General features: G+C 44.9%; 1 protein-coding gene across 1 annotated transcript in view; it reads left to right on the top strand.

Annotated features, from left to right (window-relative positions):
* The window catches only part of LOC143296103 (KAT8 regulatory NSL complex subunit 3-like), a 131,980-nt gene that overhangs the window by 31,310 nt on the left and 76,946 nt on the right, over positions 1 to 23,724 (top strand). Inside the window, exon 4 of the mRNA XM_076607879.1 lies at positions 2,002 to 2,092. Coding sequence (XP_076463994.1) covers positions 2,002 to 2,092 — 91 coding nt within the window. The remainder of the gene's footprint in view (positions 1 to 2,001; positions 2,093 to 23,724) is intronic.

The following is a 23,724-nucleotide window of genomic DNA, read 5'->3' on the forward strand; positions in this document are numbered from 1 at the left end:
TGACTGTTTCTCAGTTTTCCCTTGAGACCTTTGGCAAAAAATCTGTCTCTGTCTTTGCCACCATGGTCTGGAACTTCCTGCTTCTTTCCCTCAGAAAACCCCAGTGTTTTTCAACATTCAAAAAGAATTTAAAGACCCATACAAAAGAGTGCCTGTTTGTATACTGTGATGTGTTGTGGGGAGGGGAGAGGATGGGACTGCTTTTAATTTTTGCATTTTAAGATGTTGTATTGTGACTTGTGTGACCAGTGCTAAGAGTTGGAAGTGAAAATTCAGTTATTGTGATATGGGCCTTGGTTATTGTGATATTGTGAATAGTTTTAAGCATTGTGATAGGTTTTTAAGTATTGTGACATGATACTGCATTATTTCTTGATGTACATACGTTTTTACTTGAAATGTTTGATGAATATTGCTTTATCATGTGATGTTGTAGCCTGTGTGTTTCAGTTGTTTGTCATTCGTGTGTGTGTGTGTGTGTGTGTGTGTGTGTGTGTGTGAATTGTCTATTTGTTTCATCTTTCTAGTTTTGATCTGTGTGTGTAATGCGGGGTGTTTCTTCAGGGAAATGCTTAGCAGGAACTTTTATTTTATTATATATATGTGTGTGTATATGTATGTATATGTGTGTATGTATATATGTGTATGTGTATATGTGTGTATATATGTATGTATGTATATATATATCTATGTGCGTGTGTATGTATATATATATATATATATATATATATATATATATATATGTGTGTGTGTGTAATGTCGTAGTAGTTTGCATTATTCGATTGTTGATCTGTGTTCATGTGTGTATTGTGCCTGTAGGTACGTGTATGTGTGTGTGTCACTGAGTGAGTGCGTGAGTAATGTGTTTGGGTATGCGGCTTGTGTTCGTTGGTGCATGAGTGAGTGCGTGCGCACGCGCGTGCGTGTGCGTGTATGTGTGTGTGTGTGCGCACGCTGTGTGTTTTGTGTGTTTGTATGTATGTATGTATGTGCCTACGTATATATGCATGTGTATACGTGCTTGTGTTCTTTCAATTTCAATTGTCTATTTTTTTATTATTTTTTTAAATACCTGTTGCATTTCTTGATTTAATCAACTGACATGACCTATTTTAATTTTTCTCTCTCGCCTATATTTCAAATTATATGCATATGTTTGTGTGGGGATGTTTGAGTGAATGTTTTTAGTGCTATTGTAAAGCGCATAGAGCTTCAAGAATATGCGCTATAGCAAGAAGTCTTAATAAAAAAAATAAAAAAATAAATAAATTTCGGTTTTTTTCCCTTGTGATTATTTATGAGTGTGATGATTGTGTGTGTGTGTGTGTGTGTGTGTGTGTGTGTGTGTGTGTGTGTGTGTGTAGATTTTGTGCTCAAGTGTTTGTTTGGTTGATTGTAAAGGACTATGCATGTAAGGTTTTCATTTTAGTGTTTAAATACATATTTTAAACGTAGGTGTTTACATTGTACAGCACTGTTGAGCATGTTTTACATTGATAGGGGCTTTGTAAATTAAATTATTATTATTATTATTATTATTATTATTTCTTAGTTTGCATTCATGAGTTCAATATGATTCAGTTGTTAGATACTTTTTGGCAATAATTTGTGTTCCAGAATTTTTATTTACATTATTACTCTCTGCGACCTAAAATAGCTCAGAATATTGGCAACACAAAATAATGTATAGTACTGAATAGGTAAAACATTGTTAAACAAAATCCTACAAACCCTATGCACTTGAGTTGGTCCCACAAAATCAAATACCATGTACTAAAGTCATTTGTGATTAAACTGCAGTCTGGAAGGGGAGTTCATCTTGGGAATGTTTTTACGCCTGAATTTCATTTCACAAGGGAAAATACTTGAGTGGTTTGATGATGACATTTTAGATAAAACGTTGACAGACATGTTCAAATGATATGATACTATACCCATTGTGATGAACTTGGAGATAACATGATTAGATTTGAATGGAAATAAATGCTTTTCTGTTTCCAGATCAGGATGGACAGTCCAGCAGACCCGCTTGTTTACCAAGGTGATGAAGATTTTGCAGACGGACCGGTTGGCTCGACTGGCCATGGAGTCGGTAATAGATTTTTGATTTACAGTTAAAAGGGATTTTGATTTCTTGACTTTTCTGTTTAAAAGATTTTGATATCTGTCTGACAGTCTGTTCTCTTTTGCTTTTTTTTCTTCTCATGTCTTTTCGTAATTCAGTGCTTGAAATCTTCCTGCACATTTGTTTATTTCTTGATGTTCATTTTGTTCTGTGTGTGTGTGTATGTGTTTACACTCTTAGGAAGAGAAGAGGAAGCAGTTGAATGTGCATGGAAGATGGCTGAATGGCAAGTTGTTCAACACAGGGGGTGAATACAACTACTGGCATACAATAGTGGATAATGCTGATGTAGAGAGGAAGTGTCTGATGAAACACATCAGGAGGATAATGATTTATGGCATGTGTGTATTTTTCCAGAACATCATAAACTGATTGAATGGGTGCATGGCTTTATTTGGATAAGCACATGTACTGTCATATAAATTTTTGTTAACAGAATGGCACCAGAATTTAGATTGCTACAAAGAAAAGAGGAATTGCAAATAAAGAATGAAAGGTTCATACATAGCATTAGTGCTTATGAAAGAGAAAATTTCATTAACCTCTTAACTGCACTGTTGACATATGGTGTACAACATGAATTGTCACTCACCAGTGCTGTGTTGATGTATGCCGTACGTCATGATACAACGTTCTATGTTTCTTGCTCCGCATTGCTGAAAATACAGCCCACGAAGCAGCAAATCAGCTCCCTTGAAAGCTCTTTCTTTCGCGTGTACCACAAGCTAAAAATTTTCAGCTCATTATTTCTGTATTTCTCTTTTTTATCACAACAGATTTCTCTGTGAAATTCGGGCTGCTGTCCCGAGGGAGAGCGCGTCACTACACTACAGCGCCACCCATTTTTTAAAACGATTTTCCTGCGTGCAGTTTTATTTGTTTTTCCTATAGAAGTGGATTTTTCTAAAGAATTTTGCCAGGAACAACCCTTTTGTTGCCGTGGGTTCTTTTACATGCGCTAAGTGCAGTCTGCACACAGGACCTCGGTTTATCGTCTCATCCGAATGACTAGCATCCAGACCACCACTCAAGGTCTAGTGGAGGGGGAGAAAATATCGGCGGTTGAGCTGTGATTCGAACCAGCACGTTGAGATTCTCTTGCTTCCTAGGTGGACACATTACATCTAGGCCATCACTCCAGAGGCCATCATATTTTTCGCGAAAGTTCTGCAAGTTTGTTTGAAGTTGTAAGTTGTGTTTCTGAAGCCATGGCTTCACGCAGACAAACCCTCACACTTGAGCAAGTATTGGAGGAAATATTTCAAGATGAAGATAGTGGAGATGAAGATTTTGGACCAAATAATTTAGATCTGTGTGAAGTTGATGCCTATGATGCAGATTTTGACATGGAGGAGGCATTGTTGCACGATGATAGAGATTGAATCTGATGATGAAGCTCAACTAATTCAAGATGCAGGTGGGTGTTCATGAGGTTTATCAGTTTATGATATGCATTTTCTTTGTTTGTTTTTTTTAAACAATGAATATGACTGCAGAATGTGTGTTTTGAATGTGTTAGCCGTGACAAGTGTTTAGCTTGGTCAGTCACTTGATTAGTGAGACTATCTCTGTGCGTGTGACTGACATTTATCGAGGAGGCGTGGCTGGCTGGCTGGCTGGCTCATTGTTTACTGGCAGTCGCAGCGAGTGTCGGCCGCCAGTTTCTGTGTATCATTGTATGGTATGAGTGTTTATTGCTTTGCGGTTGTGGTGCGTGTGTGTGTGTGAACGAGAGAGAGGAGGGAAGGGGCAAGGAGATGATGTTTTTGAAACTGAAATCAGAGAATGATGTACATAATTTTATGCATAAATTACTTTGTAAATGCAACCAGTTTCAATGTGTATTAGAGAGAGAGAGGAGGGAGGGGGCAAGGAGATGATGTTTACGAAACTGAAATCAGAGAATGATATACATAATTTTATGCATAAATTACTTTGTTGATGCAACCAGTTTTAATGTGTATTCGGTGTGTGTGTGTGTGTGTGTGTAAGTATTTCAGCTTCTGAAAACACACAGAAATAAAATGGTACAATTTCATAAACTTTATATATGATTTTTATATAAAAAATACTTAGTCTTTCTTCCAATGTGTTGCAGGTATGCAGCATGATGATGTTCTTCCTCGACCATCTAGAGTTGGAGCTGGAAGAGGAAGGGGGGCCAGAGGAGGAAGGGCAAGAGATGCTGGAAATGCTGATGTTCACAGAGGAAGAGGCAGAGCATGAGGTCAACCTGGCCCACAAAGGCGTTGTGACATTCCGACTTCACAGCCAGTGCAAGGTGTCAAGTGGATACCACCAACTTTGCTGCATTGGACTTTTTTTTTTTTTTAACTATTTGTTGGTGATCTATATCAACATTTCTGTACACAGACCAACAAGTATGCGGCAGAATATCTATCCATAGCTCAAGTGAAGCCGTCATCACGAGCTAGGACATGGACACCCAAGACAAATGATGAAATTAAAACATTTCTGGGAATTCTTTTCTTGATGGGACCAGACATCAACAGTTACTGGAGTCAGGATCCTCTGATCCATACATCAGACTTTCCTGCTGCCATGTAACGTGACAAATTGCTGCTGCTGTTGAAATTCTGGCACATGGCTGATAATGATGATCTGCCACCAGCAAACTGTTCAAACGGTTCATCCCACTGAAGCGGGCATGGTTTGGCATCAAGATTTTCTTGTGTGACAGCACAGGCTACACCTACAGGTTCAGGGTATACACAGGGAAAGATGAGAGCACAGCAGAAATCGACCGCCAGTTGTCATCTGAAGCAGCCAGCCTGGGACGTTCTGGGAAGGAAGTAGTTCATCTCATGTTGCTGTTGGTGAATAAAGGGTATTGACTTTTTGTGGACAACTGATACTCTTCATGTGACCTGTTCACATTCTTGAGGAACCATAACACCTCCTGCTGTGGCACTCTCCTTGCACCCAGGGCTCCAGCATGCCTTTGTGAGCTGTGTGTGGTGAGAGGACAAACTGAAAGCCGAGTTTGTTACGGCCTTCTTGCCCAAAAGTTTGTGGACAAGAGAGACGTCTACATGTTGACAACTTGCCACGAACCTGCATCTGAAGACCAGCAGCAGCAAGACTAAAGGGCAGTGAACAAGCCTCCACCAATTCTGGATTATAACAAGAACATGGGTGCTGTGGATCGACATGACCAGCAGCTGCAGCCCTATGATGCCACAAGGAAAACCCTGAAGTGGTACAAAAAGCTGTGTGTGCTTTTTTTTTTTTACAAATTGCCATGCTGAATGCACACATCCTCTTAAAAAAAAAAGCACGCAACAGCAGTACATTCCTGGACTTCCAGAAGGATGTGATTAGTGCAGTGATTTTTGATAACCAAGACCCAGACACTGCTGAAGATGACCACGCTGTATGTCTGTGTGGATGACACTTCATTGAAGCCATCCCACCTACCCCACAGAAGGCCCGGCCACAAAGGAGGTGCAGAGTCTGCTGAAAGAAAGGACAAAGACCAGATGTGAGATTCAACTGCCCAGACTGCCCCAGCAAACCAGCACTGTGTTCTGAGGACTGTTTCTGTAAATACAACACACAGTGTTTTACTGGCAGTAGATGCTGGGTGAGTACACCCTTTTCATTCTTTGTGTGGACTGTGTGTGTCTTATGGACCTGGAGCCAGTTGCATTGCTTGGACGGAAGAGCCAAGTATGGTCGTAACCCGCTACCAACTGTGTGTAGTATAGAACTGACCAACGGTGTAGTTTGGTCAACGTAGGCATTTAGTCATGTGTAACTGTCAAAAAGTTAGAACCAAGCAATGCACCTGGCTCCTGGACACTGTTGCTCAGACTTGGACAGTGTGTGTGGTTGATCAAAACAGTAACAAGAAAGACTGCTTCATAACCTGGTTGATGTTGTAGCACCTGCATGATGGAATGACAGTTTTTTTTATTGCATTTTATGGAGTTTTTGTGTCAGATTGACTCATCATGTGAACCTTGGAGTGTTAAAACAAAATCTTGGTTCAGTTTCCTTTCATTTAATATATACTTTTATGCACCTATCTTCAGTACTTTTTGAAATATAAACAAATTAACCCTTTGAGCCCTGAGTTCCTAAGCAATTTTAACCCTTCTGCCTGAGCTCCTGAGCCAAAATTTGCAAATAATTGGTATTAAACCCTTTGAGCCCTGACCACCGCTTTACCGGTGGCAGAGAAAAATGACATAATGCCTGGCCACCGGTTGAGCGGTGCATAAACACTTGAAATGTGCAGAGTCTCAACCTGGCCCATCAGGGCAGAAATCAGGGACAAAACGTGCGAGAAAACAACTGTACACAACGCAGCAAGTAATTGATATGCTTGATGATTTATCGAAAGTAGAGTATGACAATGATTACTCTGATAGCGAGGTGGAATTCAAATCGGATGATTTTGCTACAGATACTGAGATAGTGATGTTGAAAATGAATCTGAGCATGCAGAATCAGTTGATCAAAGGAGGCGTGTCAGGTTGAGACTGCACGCTTCATGGTAGAAATCGATCTTTTTTATCCAAAGCACGTGCACAAAACACAGTGAGGGGGCGCGGCAATGTTGGTACTGCGTTCGCTGGCGTTGGAATATTACGATTTTTCTGATTGGCTCTTCAATATAAGTCAACCAATAGCAAAACATGACACAAGTGTTTACGCACCGCTCAACCGGTGGCCAGGCATTATGCCACCCCTCCCCACCACCAGTAAAGCGATGGTCAGGGCTCAGAGGGTTAAGATCAGTGGTGTCTTTTTCTTGTTTTTCTGAAAATTTTCTCAGCATAGGCTATAGCAAAATGTACCAGCAGTGAAGAGGTTAAAGGTCAGTGAAATTTATGCAGTAAACAGAGATACCAACTGATGATTTCGCCGTATTTTATGCCGATGTCACACTAGTGTCAAAATTATTCTGGCAAATTCATTTTCGACTACACAGCATGGTCACATGCTTTCCTGTTGTGACATTACCCAGACACTCTAGACCTATCGATCTTGTGGCCAGTGCAGTGACTAACTTTAGTCTCACATGATGCTGCTTTTCATTTGCCCAAACAAGAGAGAATGTGGTTAAATCAAGTTGCGTCTCAGTCAAACAGTGTCTGCGCCCGGTGGATTAAGTTGTGGAGTGCAAGGAAGGCTCAAATGTTTGTATGCTTTGCAGATGAAATGTACATTTGCTGAATGTTCCTACCAAATTTTAAATGTTCATACCAGTGTTCCTGATTGTTCCTACAACACTTGAAAGAGTTTGGCATCTCTGAGTGAAGCTGCCTGCTTGTTTTTTTGTTTTTTTTTATTCCTTTTTTTTTTTTTTTTTTTTTTAATGATGACTGATTCTCAGTCTCTCTATTTTTCTCTTGGCTCCTAATACATAAAACCATTTGTACTGTACATGAAGTGAAGACTTACTTGCAAATGAACTTAGACACACATTTAAAACTGACAATGACAGATTTAGATTAGGTACAACAGAAATTGCTCAACACTAATATTGGTATTGGAAACGTACTGATCGAAATTTAAATTGTCCTGTGTGCAAAAATGGGGTTGAATATGAGATAGATTTCATATTGTCCTGCTTTTAGTAAATTAAGAGAATAGTACATTCTGCTTAAGTGATGAAAATTCCTGAATCAGTTCCAGCCCAGTCTGCTGATGGATGCTACCCTCAAAACATGTGAAGGAGGCACACAGTGCTGAAAGATGGCAGAAGTGGTAATAGTGTGACAGTGTGCTTAATGTGAATTCAGAATCAAGCAGCTAAGGAACTATAGGTTCTGACCTATATGTGTTCCTTCCAACCAGGCTATCTAAGCCACCTAAGGCAGGATCGGGAAGGAAGGAAAAGTATAAGCGATCAACTTGTTCCATCCAGAGACAAAGTGTCCACTGCCCAAACTTCCAGGTCTGAAACTGGTGCGACAGAAATCGGGGCCCAGGGGTTTTCGGGTGACCATATGGCAAAGAGAAGCTCTGTCTGTGGAAACCACAAACACCACACCCTCTGAAGGGTGTCCTTGTGTAGGGTCCACTCCATGTGGAGGACACTCTTGGACCTGCTGCAAGTGCTTGCTCAAAGGTTTGCATCACATGTCACATGCTGTGTCAGTATGTGTCTCGCTGAGAGTACAATGCCCTTGTTGTAGCAAAAAGTTAAGGAGAGCCTTGGCCCACAGTGTTTGTTCTCAAATTGCACCCCTATCCCCTTTTTTGTTTGTTTCACGTAACACGCAATAGATGTGTTGTTTGTGAACAAGCAGTCTTGCAGGTGCCCTCACCTGAAGAGTGAAGTAGAGCCATGTGAACTGCTTCTAGTTTCAGAAGAGTGAAGTTCCACTTGGGCATCTGTTGGGGCCAAATCCCCATTGAATAGAGCAGGGCTCCCACTTTTGTGCGAATTTGCAGATTTCTGTGAAAAATAAAACAGATTCAGCGATGAAAAAAAAAAAAAAAATCAGCAGCCCCCCACCCCCCCCCCCACCCCCACCCCCCCCCAAAAAAAAACTCTGCAAGAGCAACTGAACTCAGTAAGTTTTATTTGCTTAGAAGTTAAAGTGATAACTGGGAATATTGTTACTGTGAGACACTTCTGAAGCCGTGAAGGTGAAAACTTATAAGGGCTGATATGCCTTTTTTTTACCCTGTGGATGTAAGATTGGAGGTGCTCTGTGTAAATTGTAGATATATGATAATGGAAGTAAAGTGCTATAAATGTGCTCCGATTTGCGTCAGACTGCACCATGTTTAAAGTAAATTTCAAAATTTATTGGGGGTGGAGGGGTAGGGGGCATGCTTCCGAACCGCCAACAATTTCAGGAATTTTTTTTCTCATTGAGAGTGCTGATGGAGTGAGCCCATGCCCATGAGGGAAGATGGAATACGTGCTGCTGGCTTGGAGGAATGGCAAAAGCACAGAAGATCTTCCAACCAGTCCAAGTGAACTTGTGACAGCAAGACCGTCATGGACTGTGTGTCAAATGTCATCCCAAAGAAGTCGAAGGACTGGCTTGAGAAGAGAGTGCATTTCTCCTTGTTGTGACAACTCCTAGCTGGACGTGTTAACCCTTTCGCTGCCAGGAAAAAAAAAAAAATTTAATTGAAATCTATTTGCCAGGGTTTTTTCACAAAAAACGGGTATAAATTTTCCAAAAATTCTGTGCTCTTTGTTATTGGAGAAAGACCCATAAAAGTATATATTTTCTGAAAGGTAAATGAAGAAAGAATACAAAACACATGCTGTTTTCCCATTTTATATATTTTTAGTGACATGCTGTTGTTTTGAAATCAGTGTTTTGTTTTTTGTCACATTTTCAACTTGTTCATTACAAACATTAGTCAGGTAATTTGCACAAAAAACATCATATTTTCTGGACAAATGGATATCTGCAAACACAAAATCATACTAGAACAACCACAATATATATATATATAGATACATACACAGTACATTGTGACTTCTCCAAGTGATAAGATGGATGTGAGGCCACGCCCCCTCAGTCTCCACACACACCCCCCCCCCGCCCCCCCCCCCCCCCCCCCCTCTTCACCCCTCTCACACGGTCAATTGATTCAGTTCTCATCAGACCGCATTGGCTGCGTGCCAAGAATATCGCTCTGCTGCAAATTCGGTCATGTCGACTGCTAACATCTGTACAGCCGGCATCACTCACTGACAGTCACATCTTGGCCACTCTCTTGATTGCTCTCTTTATTTTCTATCAGATCGTCCTATAAATGTTCATCACTATCTTCTCCTTCGAATTTACGCTTCAATTCTTTCTGAGCATCAGCTAAAGAAAGAAATCTTGGTTGATTTAGTTCGTCACGATCGCATGTCTTGAGCACGGCGTCAGTCCGACATTTTGTTGAGCGAGCGAGGAGAGAAGTCAGGCAAACACTTGGACAGTGACCCAACCAAAACGTTCAAATAAAGGACTGCTTCATGACGTAGATGGGGTTTCTAGCTATGAATAGAATCTAGAGAGATTCCCCAGGCTAAAGCTACTACGATTTTTGTCAACGAAGTGAATGCAAACCGGGGAAAAGTCAGAATATTTCGATGACGAGTTATCTCGTCATTGTGGCAGCGAAGCATACATGCTTGCCATGACGAGTTATCTCGTCATGCAGGCAGCCTAGGGGTTAATGGGACACAGAGCCTGCAACTGTCTTAACCATTATACACCGAACCCGCCCAGTATCGCCTCACAGTGTAACACCCTAGCCAGCCCAGTATCGCCGTCTAAACTCGTGCTTACTATAGACGCAGCCACTGTTGTTTACATAAATGAGACTCTCGCGAGATTCACAGCCTCATTTTCGGCTCTTCCTGGCATGCATTTTGCAATTTTCAGAGTCCAGTTTGCTTGAATTTTGACAAAGTTGTGAATTTTTAAAGTTGCAAGACGAGTTTGATGATTGCCAAGAGCTTTAGTGTAATCTGAATGCCGATTCTGAAGATGACTGAACGGTTTCAATGATTTTTGCATGAGAATCTTGTAAAAATCGATTGAACTGAGTGACCTAGATATCGACTGACTGAGTTTTGCCGACAATGTGAGTGAAGTTGGTCACTTGAATGTGAATCGATCACCGGACCTCCAAAATCATGAATCAAACGCCGGACCTCCAAAATCGATACTGTCAGTGAGTTACTCTTGATTTTACTGATATATATTGGCGTTCTGCAGTGAAATCAGTGAAATCAAGACTAACTCACTGACAGTATCGATTTTGGAGGTCCAGCGTTTGATTCATGATTTTGGAGGTCTGGCGATCGATTCACATTCAAGTGACCAGCTTCACTCTCACTGTCGGCAAAACTCGGTCAGTCGATATCTAGGTCACTCAATCGATTTTTACTAGATTCTCATGCAAAAATCATTAAAACAGTTCAAAGTCATCGTCAGAATCGGCGTTCAGATTACGCTAAAGCTATCGGCAATCATCAAACTCGTCTTGCAACTTAAAAAATTCACAACTTTGTCAAAATTCAAGCAAATCGGACTCTGAAAAGTGCAAAACGCATGGCAGGAAGTGCCGAAAACGAGGTTGTGAATCTCGCGAGAGTCTTGTTTATGTAAACCACAATGGCTGCATCTATAGTAAGCACATGTTTAGACGACGGTACTGGGCAGGTTATGGTGTTACACTGCAAATCAACATTGGGCGAGTTAGGGGTATAATGGTTAAAAGAATTTTTTTCAAAGTTGACCATCAAGTTTGACACATTTATTTTTTGTGTGTAAATACAAAGCAACATGAGCCTGGAAACAAAAATTCTTTTGCGACTTTATTATGTGTAGAATGCAGGAAAAAATAAACATGTGCAACAAAAGGTAATTATATTTTTAATCAATGTTTATAATTACCCACTATTGAAAATTGCAAGAGTTATTCGCCTTGGCATGGGATTTCAGGGGTGATTAGTGCTGAGCGCCCTGGGGGTAAGAGGGTTAAGATAAGCTAATTGAGTAGGTACATACAGAGAGGAATGGACTCTGATTTGACCATGGACACCAATTTCCACCCCACCTTGGACAACAGGAAGGGGGCAGTTGAGAGATCAAAGTGGAGGGCAGAGAACTTGAACACCCTGTCCCTCCACATGAACCTCAGGTACTGGTGGGATGCTTGATAAATGAGGATCTGGAAACACGCATCCTTCAATCGATAGCAGTAGCACCATCACCCTTCTGAATGGTCTCTCCAGTGTATGCCTAGTGTCCATTTGAATTTGACCCTGGGACAGGAACTGTTGAGGGGGACGAATCCAGAGTTGGTCACCACCCACCAAGGGCCTTTGGAATCACAACCAGGTGGCCATAAAACCTGGGGCCCTGGTACAAGAGTTCTGATATCGCACCTTTGGGAAGCAGTAGTGATATCCCCATTGCCAAGATGCTATCCTGCTCCTCTGAGTTGGGTAGATAAGGATGAGGAGTGGAATTTAGAGGAGGGCACACCTCCTCACAGGACAGCATGCACCCCAGTTCTAGCACCAACATAATTTAGTCTTCAAGTCCCATGTCATACCCCTGTTGTATGTGCTGGGAGAGAATCCCTACTCGCAGGAGCTGAAAGACTGGAGGTTCAGAATTGGGGTTGAGTCATTGGGGGTCTGTTTTTAGGCCATGGCTCCCTCCAGTTGGCGTGAATCAAAGTGGGAGTGCTGCTGGGTGGGAAGTGACTGCAAGGCAGCCCTTTGCTCCACCGGGATATTGGAGAGGTGGAGGATGGCCCCCTTCTGGTGAGCACACAGTTAAAAGTGCAAGCTGGTAATTGCATCAGCTGCAGCTGACAGACCCACAGCCTCTCTGTTGCCAAGCATATTCAGCCATGTATCGCTGAAGAGTCCATGAGGCTTGGGAGAAGACTATCTCGAACCTCGCAGAGCCCAACACTCTTCCCACAACTGATTGGCCCTGTATAAAAAAGTGTTGAAGAAGATGTAGCAGATATTGATGGGCCAATTTGTCCTCAGCCAGTGTCCTTTAAGAAAGATTATATTGTATTACTAATTTTTGTCACAACAGATTTCTCTATGTGAAATTTGGGCTGCTGTCCCCAGGGAGACCCGGAGAGCGCATTGCTACAATGAGAGTGCTACCCATTTTGGGGGGGTATTTTTACCTGCATGCAGATTTTTGGGTTTTTTTTTTCTATCAAAGTGGATTTTTCTACAGAATTTGCCAGAGACAACCCTTTTGTTGCCGTGAGTTCTTTTAGGTGCACTAAGTGCATGCTGCACATGGGACCCTGGTTTATCGTCTCACCCAAATGACCAGCATCCAGACCAGCACCCAAAGTCTAGTGGAGGGGGAGAAAATACTGGCGACTGTGCTGTGATTCAAACCAGTGCACTCAGATTCCCTCACTTCCTAGGCGGACACGTTATCTCTAGGCCATCACTCCACACTTCACTGAAGTAAGGGAGAGTGTTGTGGGGCAGGTACCATGTCCTGCACAGAGGGCTCCACACCATAAAGGCTTGATGATCAGGGGTGTATATGGACAACACCCTACCCTTGTCTTTGAGGTACTTCCCTGGGAGGGGAGGGGGGGGAAGGGGGGGGGGTGCGGGGGGAGGCCCCAGGGGCTAACAAGGACTCCATACTGGGAGGGGGGATAGAAGAAATACCCCTGACCATGTGGGCAAGCTTATTCTATGATTCCTGTGCCATCTGTGGGACCTTATAACAGCAAGTGGACCTGGAGGTGGCATTGTGATACCAAAGAAGGGGTTAGTGGTGTCTGTGGCTTGAAGGGCAGATTCGGCCTGAGTGATGTGTGGGGAGGGTCAGCTAAAGTTCCGCCAGGTCTGAATTGAGTTCAGCCTGATCAGAAGGTGTATGTGGACTCAACCTGTCAGCAGGGAGAAGGGAGGAATCACAGTCTGTATTCTTCTGTTCTTCAGAGAACAATGTTTCAAAATTTAACTCCCATTCCATTCTGGACAAGGTCCCTTCACACATGGACGCACCCAAGGGGGGTCTCCTGATTTGGGTGTGCAGCTCAGTGGGAAGAAGAATGGGCCAGTTCAATGGCTGGTAAGGTGCCGGCCAATTATCCCCTCCCTCCTGCTGTGGGCGTAGAGCACCTGGACCGTAGGTCCATCCACACTTGAGAGGGTGGGTTCCAGACCTTGTATTTTTGCACCTTCTGAGATGTTTAGAAAGGGGCCCATGCATGCTTGGAGGGCATGAACACCCGTTTGTCTCCCAGCCGGAATGACTGATAAAAAATGGGTGGGGGAGGAAACTGCAAGCTTCACGACCTGGGCGGGGTGACCCAGAAGCAGTCGGTCCTGAGAGGGAGGCACTAGTGACCAAGGACATTAAGTCTGGGGACACTGATGCGCAGGTGACTGTGGAGGTAGAAAAGAGGGGTTTAGCCCCAAGCCTCCTGGCAGCAGGGGTGTGCACCATAGGTGCATCCCTGGGGATTCCAGTACGGGTGGAAAAGGTGGATCCATCCTCATTAGGCCATCCCCAAGAGTCCCTAGCACCTGGACCTCCAGCAAGGGAGAATGTTGGCCAAGTAGGAGTAGGAGTGAGGTCCAGTCCTACTTGGGTGTCAAGCCTGCAGGCAAACCGATGAGCTGATGGGTTGGAGCCTCTTAACATGCACGGGTGCCATCACCTGACATATATGAGAGGGTCACATGTACAGTACCCCCTTTCATGGAGATACAGGTATAGGAAGTTCTGGCAGCAGTAGAGGTCCTGACTGACAAGTGGTGGTCCCTCCACCCTCAGCAGTGTTTGAGTCCTGGGGAAGACACTAAATACTGGGGGCAAAGCCATGCTGGGCTGAGACCAAGGAGGCTGGTCCACTACTGTCCCCGCTTTGTCCCAGGGGTGAAAGCACCCCATCATCTCCCAAGGGGCAGCAGAAACACCTGGCTTCCGTGTGTTGATAGGGGCCAGGAATGTGCCAGAATGCATAAGGGAGGTGCTGGTAAAAGTGGATGTCATCATGACTGACAAATACAGAGTCCCTCCACCCTCAGCAGCTTAAGCGCCTATAGGTACACTAAGTACTGAGGGTAACCAGTGCTGGGCTGAGGCCAGGGTGGGGAGAGGGCCTGGCCCTCTGGCCAGCCCAATGTGGGGTAGAACTGGGGGGAATCAGCCCATGGGTGCCAGGAGAACAGTTTCAGCCACTCTTAAGAGGGAGGCTGCCAAAGCTTTTCATGTAGCACCTAGTGAGAAGAAGTAACCTTGGACCCATGATTGCTGGGAGGGTAGAAGCACCCACTGATTCCACAGAGCCGACGGCTGAGGGAGGGGAAACTGTAAGCCAACTGGGCTGACCCGTAGGTGCTAAGTCCTGAATGGGATGCGCTGGTGACCGTGTGGGTCACCCTGACTGACACCAGCTTGGTCCATCCAGCTGAGGCAGTGCGTATCCCCAGCTGAGCACCAGATGTATAGGATAAGGAGTGCTGGGCTGATTCTGGGGAGGATAGGGCCTGTGGTCATCCCCGACCCTCGTGGCAGCCCAGAGTGCGCCAGGGGCGCCCCTGTGCATGTAGATTGGGGAAATCTACTCATGGGTGCCAACCACCCTGTGAGCCCATCCCCAAGGTTCACTAGCTTCTGGACGTGCAGGAAGGGAAAAAAAGGTGTAAAAAAAAGGAGAAGGGGGGGGTTCGAGAGGGGAAACAGAGATGGATAATGGTTTGATTGATGTTGCGCACACTTGCACTCACTCACATTCTCTTCTCATACCAATAGCAGGGCCACATGGGGTGGTTTTTATAGTGTTTACTAAACAACAGCCTGTAACAACTAAACCACAAGCATCTTTAAGCATGGATAGACAGCGCACAGCCCTCTTACCAGTGCCTACTAAGCAGCACACAGTAAGCAGTTCACCCTACACGTAAAGCAGCACCTACTAAAGCAGCACCTATAAGCAGATCCTACATAAAGCAGCACCTATACACAGCACACCTGGAACATGTACACAAAACCCAAACCCATGTCAGATACAATCTCAAAATATCCTGGACATCACTGAAATGAAAGGCCTATACACTCTCAGCACCTTTCACCACATGTCCAACAGTACATACTCTTCTCACACATAGATCTATATGAGGTAAAACCAGTTTCATTAACGTTTTTGCTGCCAGGAAAATAAGATTTAAGTGAAATCTATTTGCCAGGGTTTTTTCACAAAAAACGGGTATAAATTTTCCAAAAATTCTGTGCTCTTTGTTACTGGAGAAGGACCCATAAGAGTATATATTTTCTGAAAGGTAAATGAATAAAGAATACAAAACACATGATGTTTTTCCATTTTATATATTTTTAGTGACATGCTGTTGTTTTGAAATCAGTGTTTTGTTTTTTGTCACATTTTCAACTTGTTCATTACTAACATTAGTCAGGTATTTTGCACTAAAATATCATATTTTCTGGACAAATGGATATCTGCATACACAAAATGATACAAGAACAACCACAATAAAAAAAAAATTAAAAGAGATAGATATACAATGCATTGTGACTTCTCCAAGTGATAATGTGGATGAGAGGCCACACCCCCTCAGTCTCCACCCCCTCTCTTCTTCACCCCTCTCACACGGTCACTTTATCCAGTTCTCATCAGATCGCGTTGGCTGAGTGCCAAGAAAATCGCTCACACTGTGCTGCTAATAATTCCGTCACTTTCTGTCGTCTGCTAAGGTTTGCACAGCCGGCATCACTCACAGATAGTCGTATCTTGGCCACTCTCTTGATTGATCCCTTTATTTTCTATCAAATCATCCTGTAAATGTTCATCATTGTCTTCTTCGAGTTTACGCTTCCATTCTTTCTCAGCATCAGCAAAAGAAAGCAATCTTGGTTGATTTAGTTCGCTACGATCGCATGTCTGGAGCACGGCGTCAGTCCGACATTTTGTTGAGCGAGCGAGGAGAGGAGCCAGGCAAACACTGGGACAGTAACCCAACCAAAACATTCAAATAAAGGACTGCCTCATGACGTTGATGGGGTTTCTTGCTATGAATAGAATCCAGAAAGATTCCCCAAGCCAAAGCTACCAGCATTTTTGTCAACGAACTGAACGCAAAGCAGGGAAAAGTCAAAATATTTCGATGACAAGTTATCTCGTCATTGTGGCAGCGAAGCGTACATGCTTGCCATGATGAGTTATCTCGTCATATAGGCAGCCTAGGGGTTAAGCTTAACTGCCACCAACAGTGACATACAATACTGTGCACCAAACATATGACAGGAGTGTTCAACTCATGTCACCGATCATACAATAAAACTTATCATGACCAAACAAACCCATCATACAATAAAACTTACCATGACCAAACAAACCTCTTTCTTTTCCTTCAAAAAGTGTCCCACTGACACAAGTAAATGCATGGAAATCATTACTACCAACATATCTCAACATGCTGTTACCCCCATGTGCAGCGCACACATGAAAAATCCACAACAGACACTGACAAAGTGTTAACCTGTAGATCTGTTCATTTCACATTTAACCGACACAGTATTAGCCTGTAGATCTGTTCATTTCACATTTAACCGACATCACCTAATATACAAAACAAGTAATACATCAAAAATACATCAAAACCCACTTTAGGTGTAGCAAAACCAAAACATTCCACACACCTGCTACACGCACACCAACTCCATGGCTTCTCATCTTTCAGTGCTTGCATTGTTTCCAGTCAGTCAACAAGTGACAATGCACTTATATATCACTGCACTGTCATTTATGCCAAAATCAGAACAGAATATCTGTAACAAAATAGTAGGGGGTGGGGGTTGGGAGGAACTCAAAAGATATAGGCCTGTACTCTCCTCACTTAGTTTACATGTTTGTGTCACAAGGAGAGCAGAGGATGTGGGGGTGGGAGATGGGGGAGATACAACTTTTGGCATGTTAGCTAGCTCGATCAAAGATCACATTTGCATAGAATTCTCGCTCATCCAGATTCTGAAATGTTGCATATACCCCAGCTGTGTGTGTGAAGGGGAGACTAACAAGGCAGACCGCCCCACGGAAAATGTTCCCACATAAGCATAAGTTGTGCCTGTTGCGCTTGACCATGCTGTGCCGGCAAACTGATTACGCAATGGCAAGACATCACAGGGCAAAGAACCGCCGCTGAACAGAGGGGGTGGGGGACGACTTGAAAGACACACCGCCTTACTGGAATGTTCCGTCATGTGACATTAGCATGTTTTGGACATACATCGGACAGGGACTGTGGCATCACATGACCGCACGTTTCCACAGCTGGGCCTGGTGACGGCAGACTCTCTGAACAAAGACAGCCGACTAGGGAGTGGGGGTGAGGGAGGGTGGAAAGAGGGAGGGTGGCATGGTATCGGCAGGACCTCAGAGGATGGACTTTGGATGGAGTTGGAAGGAGGTAAGAGAGGGGGGTTGAAGGGATAGGGGAGGGAACGGGGACAGGGTGTGGGTGATGTAGGTGACACTGCTGGCACACTATACCAAAGGAAAGAAAAACTTGATCAGGTCAGTGGGAAGTCCAGTGACCAGTCCAACCCGGGTGTCAGACAGCCGGCAGATCGGTAGGGCGACAGCCCAGGACTGCCTGACAGGCATGGGACTCACCCAGCAGGGAAGACCCGCCACATAGCGGGGTCACCTGACACACAGGCGAGGGTCATGAGTGCTACCACAGAGAGCTATCTCAGTGATCTGAGGGCTGACACCTAATGCTCTTGTGAGGATATGTCCGGCCCTGTTAATCTTTTTTTTTTCTTTGGCATCGGCGCTAGCCACAGTACAGGCACAGCCCTTAACGAAACCACCCTCCACTTGGGTTAAGTAGTGGTCAGGCCCGACCACAACTCGCCCCCATTACCCTTCCAAGACTTTGTTTTGAGGTCGAGCTATCCTGCCTTAGTGCATCTGCAAAGACACATCAGCCTGATGGCTAACGGGAGAACATGTGGGCCCGGGACCTGAGACAGTCTCCGGAGAGAGCACCATCCCAACCTCATGGGTCCGGCAATCGCAGGGTGGTGTGTGAGACATAGCAATCAGGACAAGACGTCTTATCACTGAGTTGCCACAAAATTTTGAATAAAGAAACAGGCATGAAAACCACCTCTTTTGATTAAAAATTTGGCTTTTTCTACAATACAATCAAACAAAAAAATCCTAAATTTGTTTGACCAAGCAAGGGAAGTAACTCATCACTGCTCAACTGGATAAACTGTAAATCACAAAATTTGCAGTTGGATGGATTCAAGCCATTTCTTCTGAATTTACCTTATCAGTCATTGGATAATAATGTAGCAGTTATTTCAACGACGGACCAGGCGGAGGAGAAAACGTTCCCAATGGCTGTGAAGGCAGAAGAGGATGACCAAAGGGCAGGGGGAGCTCTTATCTTTGGCTGGAAGTCCTCCTAGGAGACGGAGCTCCGAAGAAAAAACCTGCATCTGCCGAGGTTGCCCTACACATGGCAGTATCTGCACCTGTGGGACTGTGAGCGTCGGTAGGTGAGAGAGTGGGGAAGGGACTGCACAACTCCTCCTCACTAAAAAAAAAAGTCGTCTGTGCTGGTCAGGCAACCAGGCTGATGTCGGAACGACGAGCTAGCCCTTCAATACCTAGCTTTCCCAAGCCCTGCAGCGATGGAGAAGTGGTAACGGGGACAGGCAGAGGATGCTGCTGGCAGTTCCTAGTCATGACTCTACACACAGGGGGCTGTGGGGTGATGGTTGTCCGCCATAGACTGGGGCAGATGCGCCGCCCGTATCCTCCCACAGTGTCAGAGCAGCCCTTTTTAGGGACAGCACTGCTCTCCCCACATGGGGAAGGGGAGATATAAGGATCCCTAAACAAAGCCTGCCTCGCCTAGTACCTAGTAGGAAACTGCACCTACTTGGACATCCAACACTAGCAGTTGAAAACAACAGAAGAAAAGAACCAGGAGTCATGCCCTGACTCTGGGTGCCTGGAATGTTTGCACGCTTTTAGACAGAGACGACAGACCAGAAGGGCGCACAGCACTCATTGCTAGAATGCTTGATCGCTACCAGGTGGACATAGCAGCCCTGAGCGAAACCAGGTTTGCTGATGAAACCCAGCTGGAGGAAGATGGAGGGGGTTACACCTTCTACTGCATTGGGAAGCCAGATGGCACCCGAAGAACCCCAGGTGTGGGCTTTGCCATATGAACCAAACTTGCACGACAGCTTGACAGCCTTCCACGTGGAATAAACGATAGGCTGATGACCCTGTGTCTAAAGCTGTCCAAGGATCACTTCTCCACAGTCATCAACTGCTGTGCCCCGACGATGACCAACCCTGATGACATCAAAGAAGCTTTCTACGAGGAGCTCAGCCGCACCATTTGAGCGGTAGACAGAAAGGACAGGCTGATCATCCTTGGGGATTTCAATGCCTGCGTCGGCGTGGACTTCTCCTCATAGCCAAAAGTCCTAGGACAGCACGGCACTGGCAAGTGCAACTCCAACAGACTGCTTTTGCTCTCGCTCTGTGCACAGCATGGACTGACCATCACCAACACCCTCTTCCAACAAGTGGACAAGTACAAGAACACATGGATGCACCCCCGCTTCAAGCAGTAGCACATGCTGGACTATGTGATTGTCCTGCAGAGGGACAGAGGTGATGTTTCCATTACACGCTGCATGAGAAGAGCAGTCTGTTAGTCGAACCATCGCCTGGTACGGAGCAAGATGAACATCAGACTTGCACGCAAGCTCCAACCAACCAGGCAAAAAACCCCTAGGAAGCTGAACGTCCACCGCCTCCCTATCACCAAGGACATGCTGCAGCAGCAAATCCAAGCAGCTCACCAAGAAATTCCTGCATCGACTGATGTAGAAGAGGTATGCACCTTTAGAGATGCTGTGTACACAGCAGCAGCTGACACACTCAGCTTTGTACAGAGGAGCGACAAAGACTGGTTTGACAAGAACGACTCTGGAATCTCCAAGTTCCTGAACACAGTGCATATACAGCATCAGGATCACATTTCCGATAAGACTGCCAGATGAAGGAGAACCAGTTAATGCAAACCAAGCAACTCGCACAGAAGAGGCTGCGTGAGATGAAGTACACCTGGTGGGAGAGAAAATCCAAAGAGCTTCAGTCCGCTGCTGATGCTCACGACATGAAGACCTTCCATGATGGTCTCCAAGCTGTGCATGGGCCGAGAGTCACAGGATCAACCCCTGTCCGAGCCTTGGACCAGACCACCCTCCTGACAGACAAGAAAGACATGCTTGTCCACTGGGCAGAGCACTTCAACACCCTCCTCAACAGGGACTCATCCGTATCTGATGAGGTAATTCCAGCCCTCCCACAGCTACCAGTCAGTGACTCGCTAGCTGCCCCTCCCACCAAGGCTGAGACCCTGAAGGCCTTGAAGCTGACAACGTCAGGAAAAGCACCAGGAACAGATGGAATCCAGGCTGACATCTACAAGTATGGAGAGGCGAGGTGGTGACAGTCAAGCTGACCGCCTTGTTCCAGTCTATCTGGGAGAGATGGGAGGTCCCCCAGGATTTCAAGGATGGTTCAATTATCCACATTCACAAACGGAAGGGAGACAAAACATCCTGCGATAACCACCATGGAATCTCTCATCTGCATCGCCGGCAAGATCTTCGCCCACATCATACTGAACAGACTGGTTGAACATGTCTCCAACACAGACATCCCTGAAGCACAGTGCGGCTTCCGCTCAGGCAGGGGAACATGTGACATGGTGTTTGCCGTATGCCAGATGCAAGAGAGTGCCAGGAGCAGAACAAGGAGCTCCACATTGTCTAAGGCCTTCAACACTGTGAACCGCCATGGTCTGTGGAAGATCCTCCTAAAGTTCGGCTGCCCAGAGAGCCTAATCCAGCTGATTGCATCAGTCTACGATGGCATGCACTGAGAGTACAGGAAAATACTGACATGTCAGATCCGTTCCCTGTGGTAAATGGAGTGAAGCAGGGATGCGTTCTGGCACCCACACTGTTCTCCATTATCTTCTCTGCCATGCTGATTGACGCCTTCCAAGACTGTGACTGGGGCATCTACATTCAGTTTCACACAGATGGCAAACTTTTCAACTTGTGGCGACTCCATACCAGGTCCAGGGTGTTGGAGGCACTGTTGAGAGAGTTCCTCTTCGCTGATGACTGTGCGCTTGCTGCACACACCCATGAGGACATGCAGTTCGTTATGGACAGGTTCTCAACCTCCTGGAGGCGCTTTGGACTCACCATCAGCCTCAGCAAAACCGAGTCCATGTACCATCCAGCTAGCTCACATAACGCCAGTGCCTGCCCCCCACCTGCGATCAAGATCGATGACACAGAGGTTAAGTCAGTTGACAAGTTTTGCTACCTGGGCAGCACCCTATGCAGCAACGGAGCCCTTGATGCAGAAGTGATGCTGCACATCGCCAAGGCCAGCTCCACCTTTGGCAGACTCAACAACAGGCTGTGGAACAACAAAGGCATCAGGCTCACCACCAAAATCAAAACCTATAGAGCTGTTGTGATGACCATCTTGTTGTACTGCTGTGAAACATGGACGACGTATCGCCATCACATTCAACAATTTGAGCAGTTTCACTAGAGATGCCTACGAAAGATACTCGGCATAAAGTGGCAAGACAGGGTCTCCAACCTCCAGGTCCTAGAGAGGAGCTGCCTGCTCAGCATCGAAAGCCTGCTGATCCAGTGCCAGCTACGCTGGACAGGATACGTTGCCCGCATTACAGACAGCAGGATCCCGAAGATGCTTTTGTATGGCCAGCTGAAGGAAGGCCACCGTGAACTTGGAAGACCCTGCAAGCACTTCAAGGACACCTTGAAGACAAAGCTCAAAGCCTGTGACATAGACATCGCTTCCTGGGAAACATGCCTTTGACCACTATTGCTGGAGGATGCTGTGCCCTAGTGGCATAAAGACGTTTGAAAATAAGAGAACGCTGGCCATTAAGGAAAAGCGTGAGCGAAGGAAGCAGGGCTCAACTTCTGGAGACGTTTTCCCTTGCAACACCTGTGGGAAGTGCTGCGCATCCAGAATTGGCCTCTTCTCCCATATGAGGACACACACCGACAGATACGCCTTGCCTGGCTACTCATTTATCAGTCAGACTGGAGACTCCATCATTTATATATAAATTATATCTGGGATCTGTAGCCAATCTCTGAAGTACCAGAGATTCATCAGCATTATGTGTAAGAAATATCTGTTGTTCGAAGGCAGTGCTGCCTCTTCCTCTAAACTAGGATTTGGAACATTTCACTATCACTGTTGTCTTCATTCTCACTTGGCTGTATTGTCTGTATTTTATGATGTCACTCTGTAGTTTTCCACTCTTTCTGTAACTCTGTGTGTGTGTGTGCACGCGCGCGTGCGCATGCACACATAGGAGTTGAACAAATGAATGGGGAGGGGTGATATCAAAATAGTGAAGTCTGTATTGTGTGTTAGGATCATTGGGTCCCATCCCTCTCTCTGTAATATACACAGTCCCATCCCCATCCCTCTCTCTCTAATACACACAGACCCATCCCTCTCTCTCTAATACACACACAGACACACACACACACTCACACACACACACACACACACACTTGGGTTTGTCACTTAGTTTTGTTAGTTGATGTTTTTGAAAACAAATTTCTTGTTTTTGTTTTTTCATGTAAATCTAATTGTGGTGATTGTGTTTGATGTATTTGGCTGCTATATGCTGGTTTGCATAATATCAAGTGTCCCAAAAAAAGTTAACCTCTTTTTGACAAGTATTTTCTCAGTGATAGAGAAACCGAATTCATTGAAAATTTTCAAACAGTAACCTTAGGGTATCGTCAACAAGTCTGCAAAATATCTAAAAGTGTGGATGCAGATTATGCGAGTATTGTCAAATTCAAACCAGCATGTCAAAAAATCCAGTATCAGAGTTGTGCAATGTGACCTTCATCATGTTCATGCCAGCTGCCAGGCGTTTGCATCTGTCAATCAGTGTCAGTCTAAAAATAGTCTGTCTGGGTGTCAACTCTATTGATTTTTTTGATTTTTTTTTTTATTGTCAT

Source organism: Babylonia areolata, chromosome 2, assembly GCF_041734735.1.
Source record: "Babylonia areolata isolate BAREFJ2019XMU chromosome 2, ASM4173473v1, whole genome shotgun sequence".
NCBI lineage: Eukaryota > Metazoa > Mollusca > Gastropoda > Neogastropoda > Buccinidae > Babylonia > Babylonia areolata.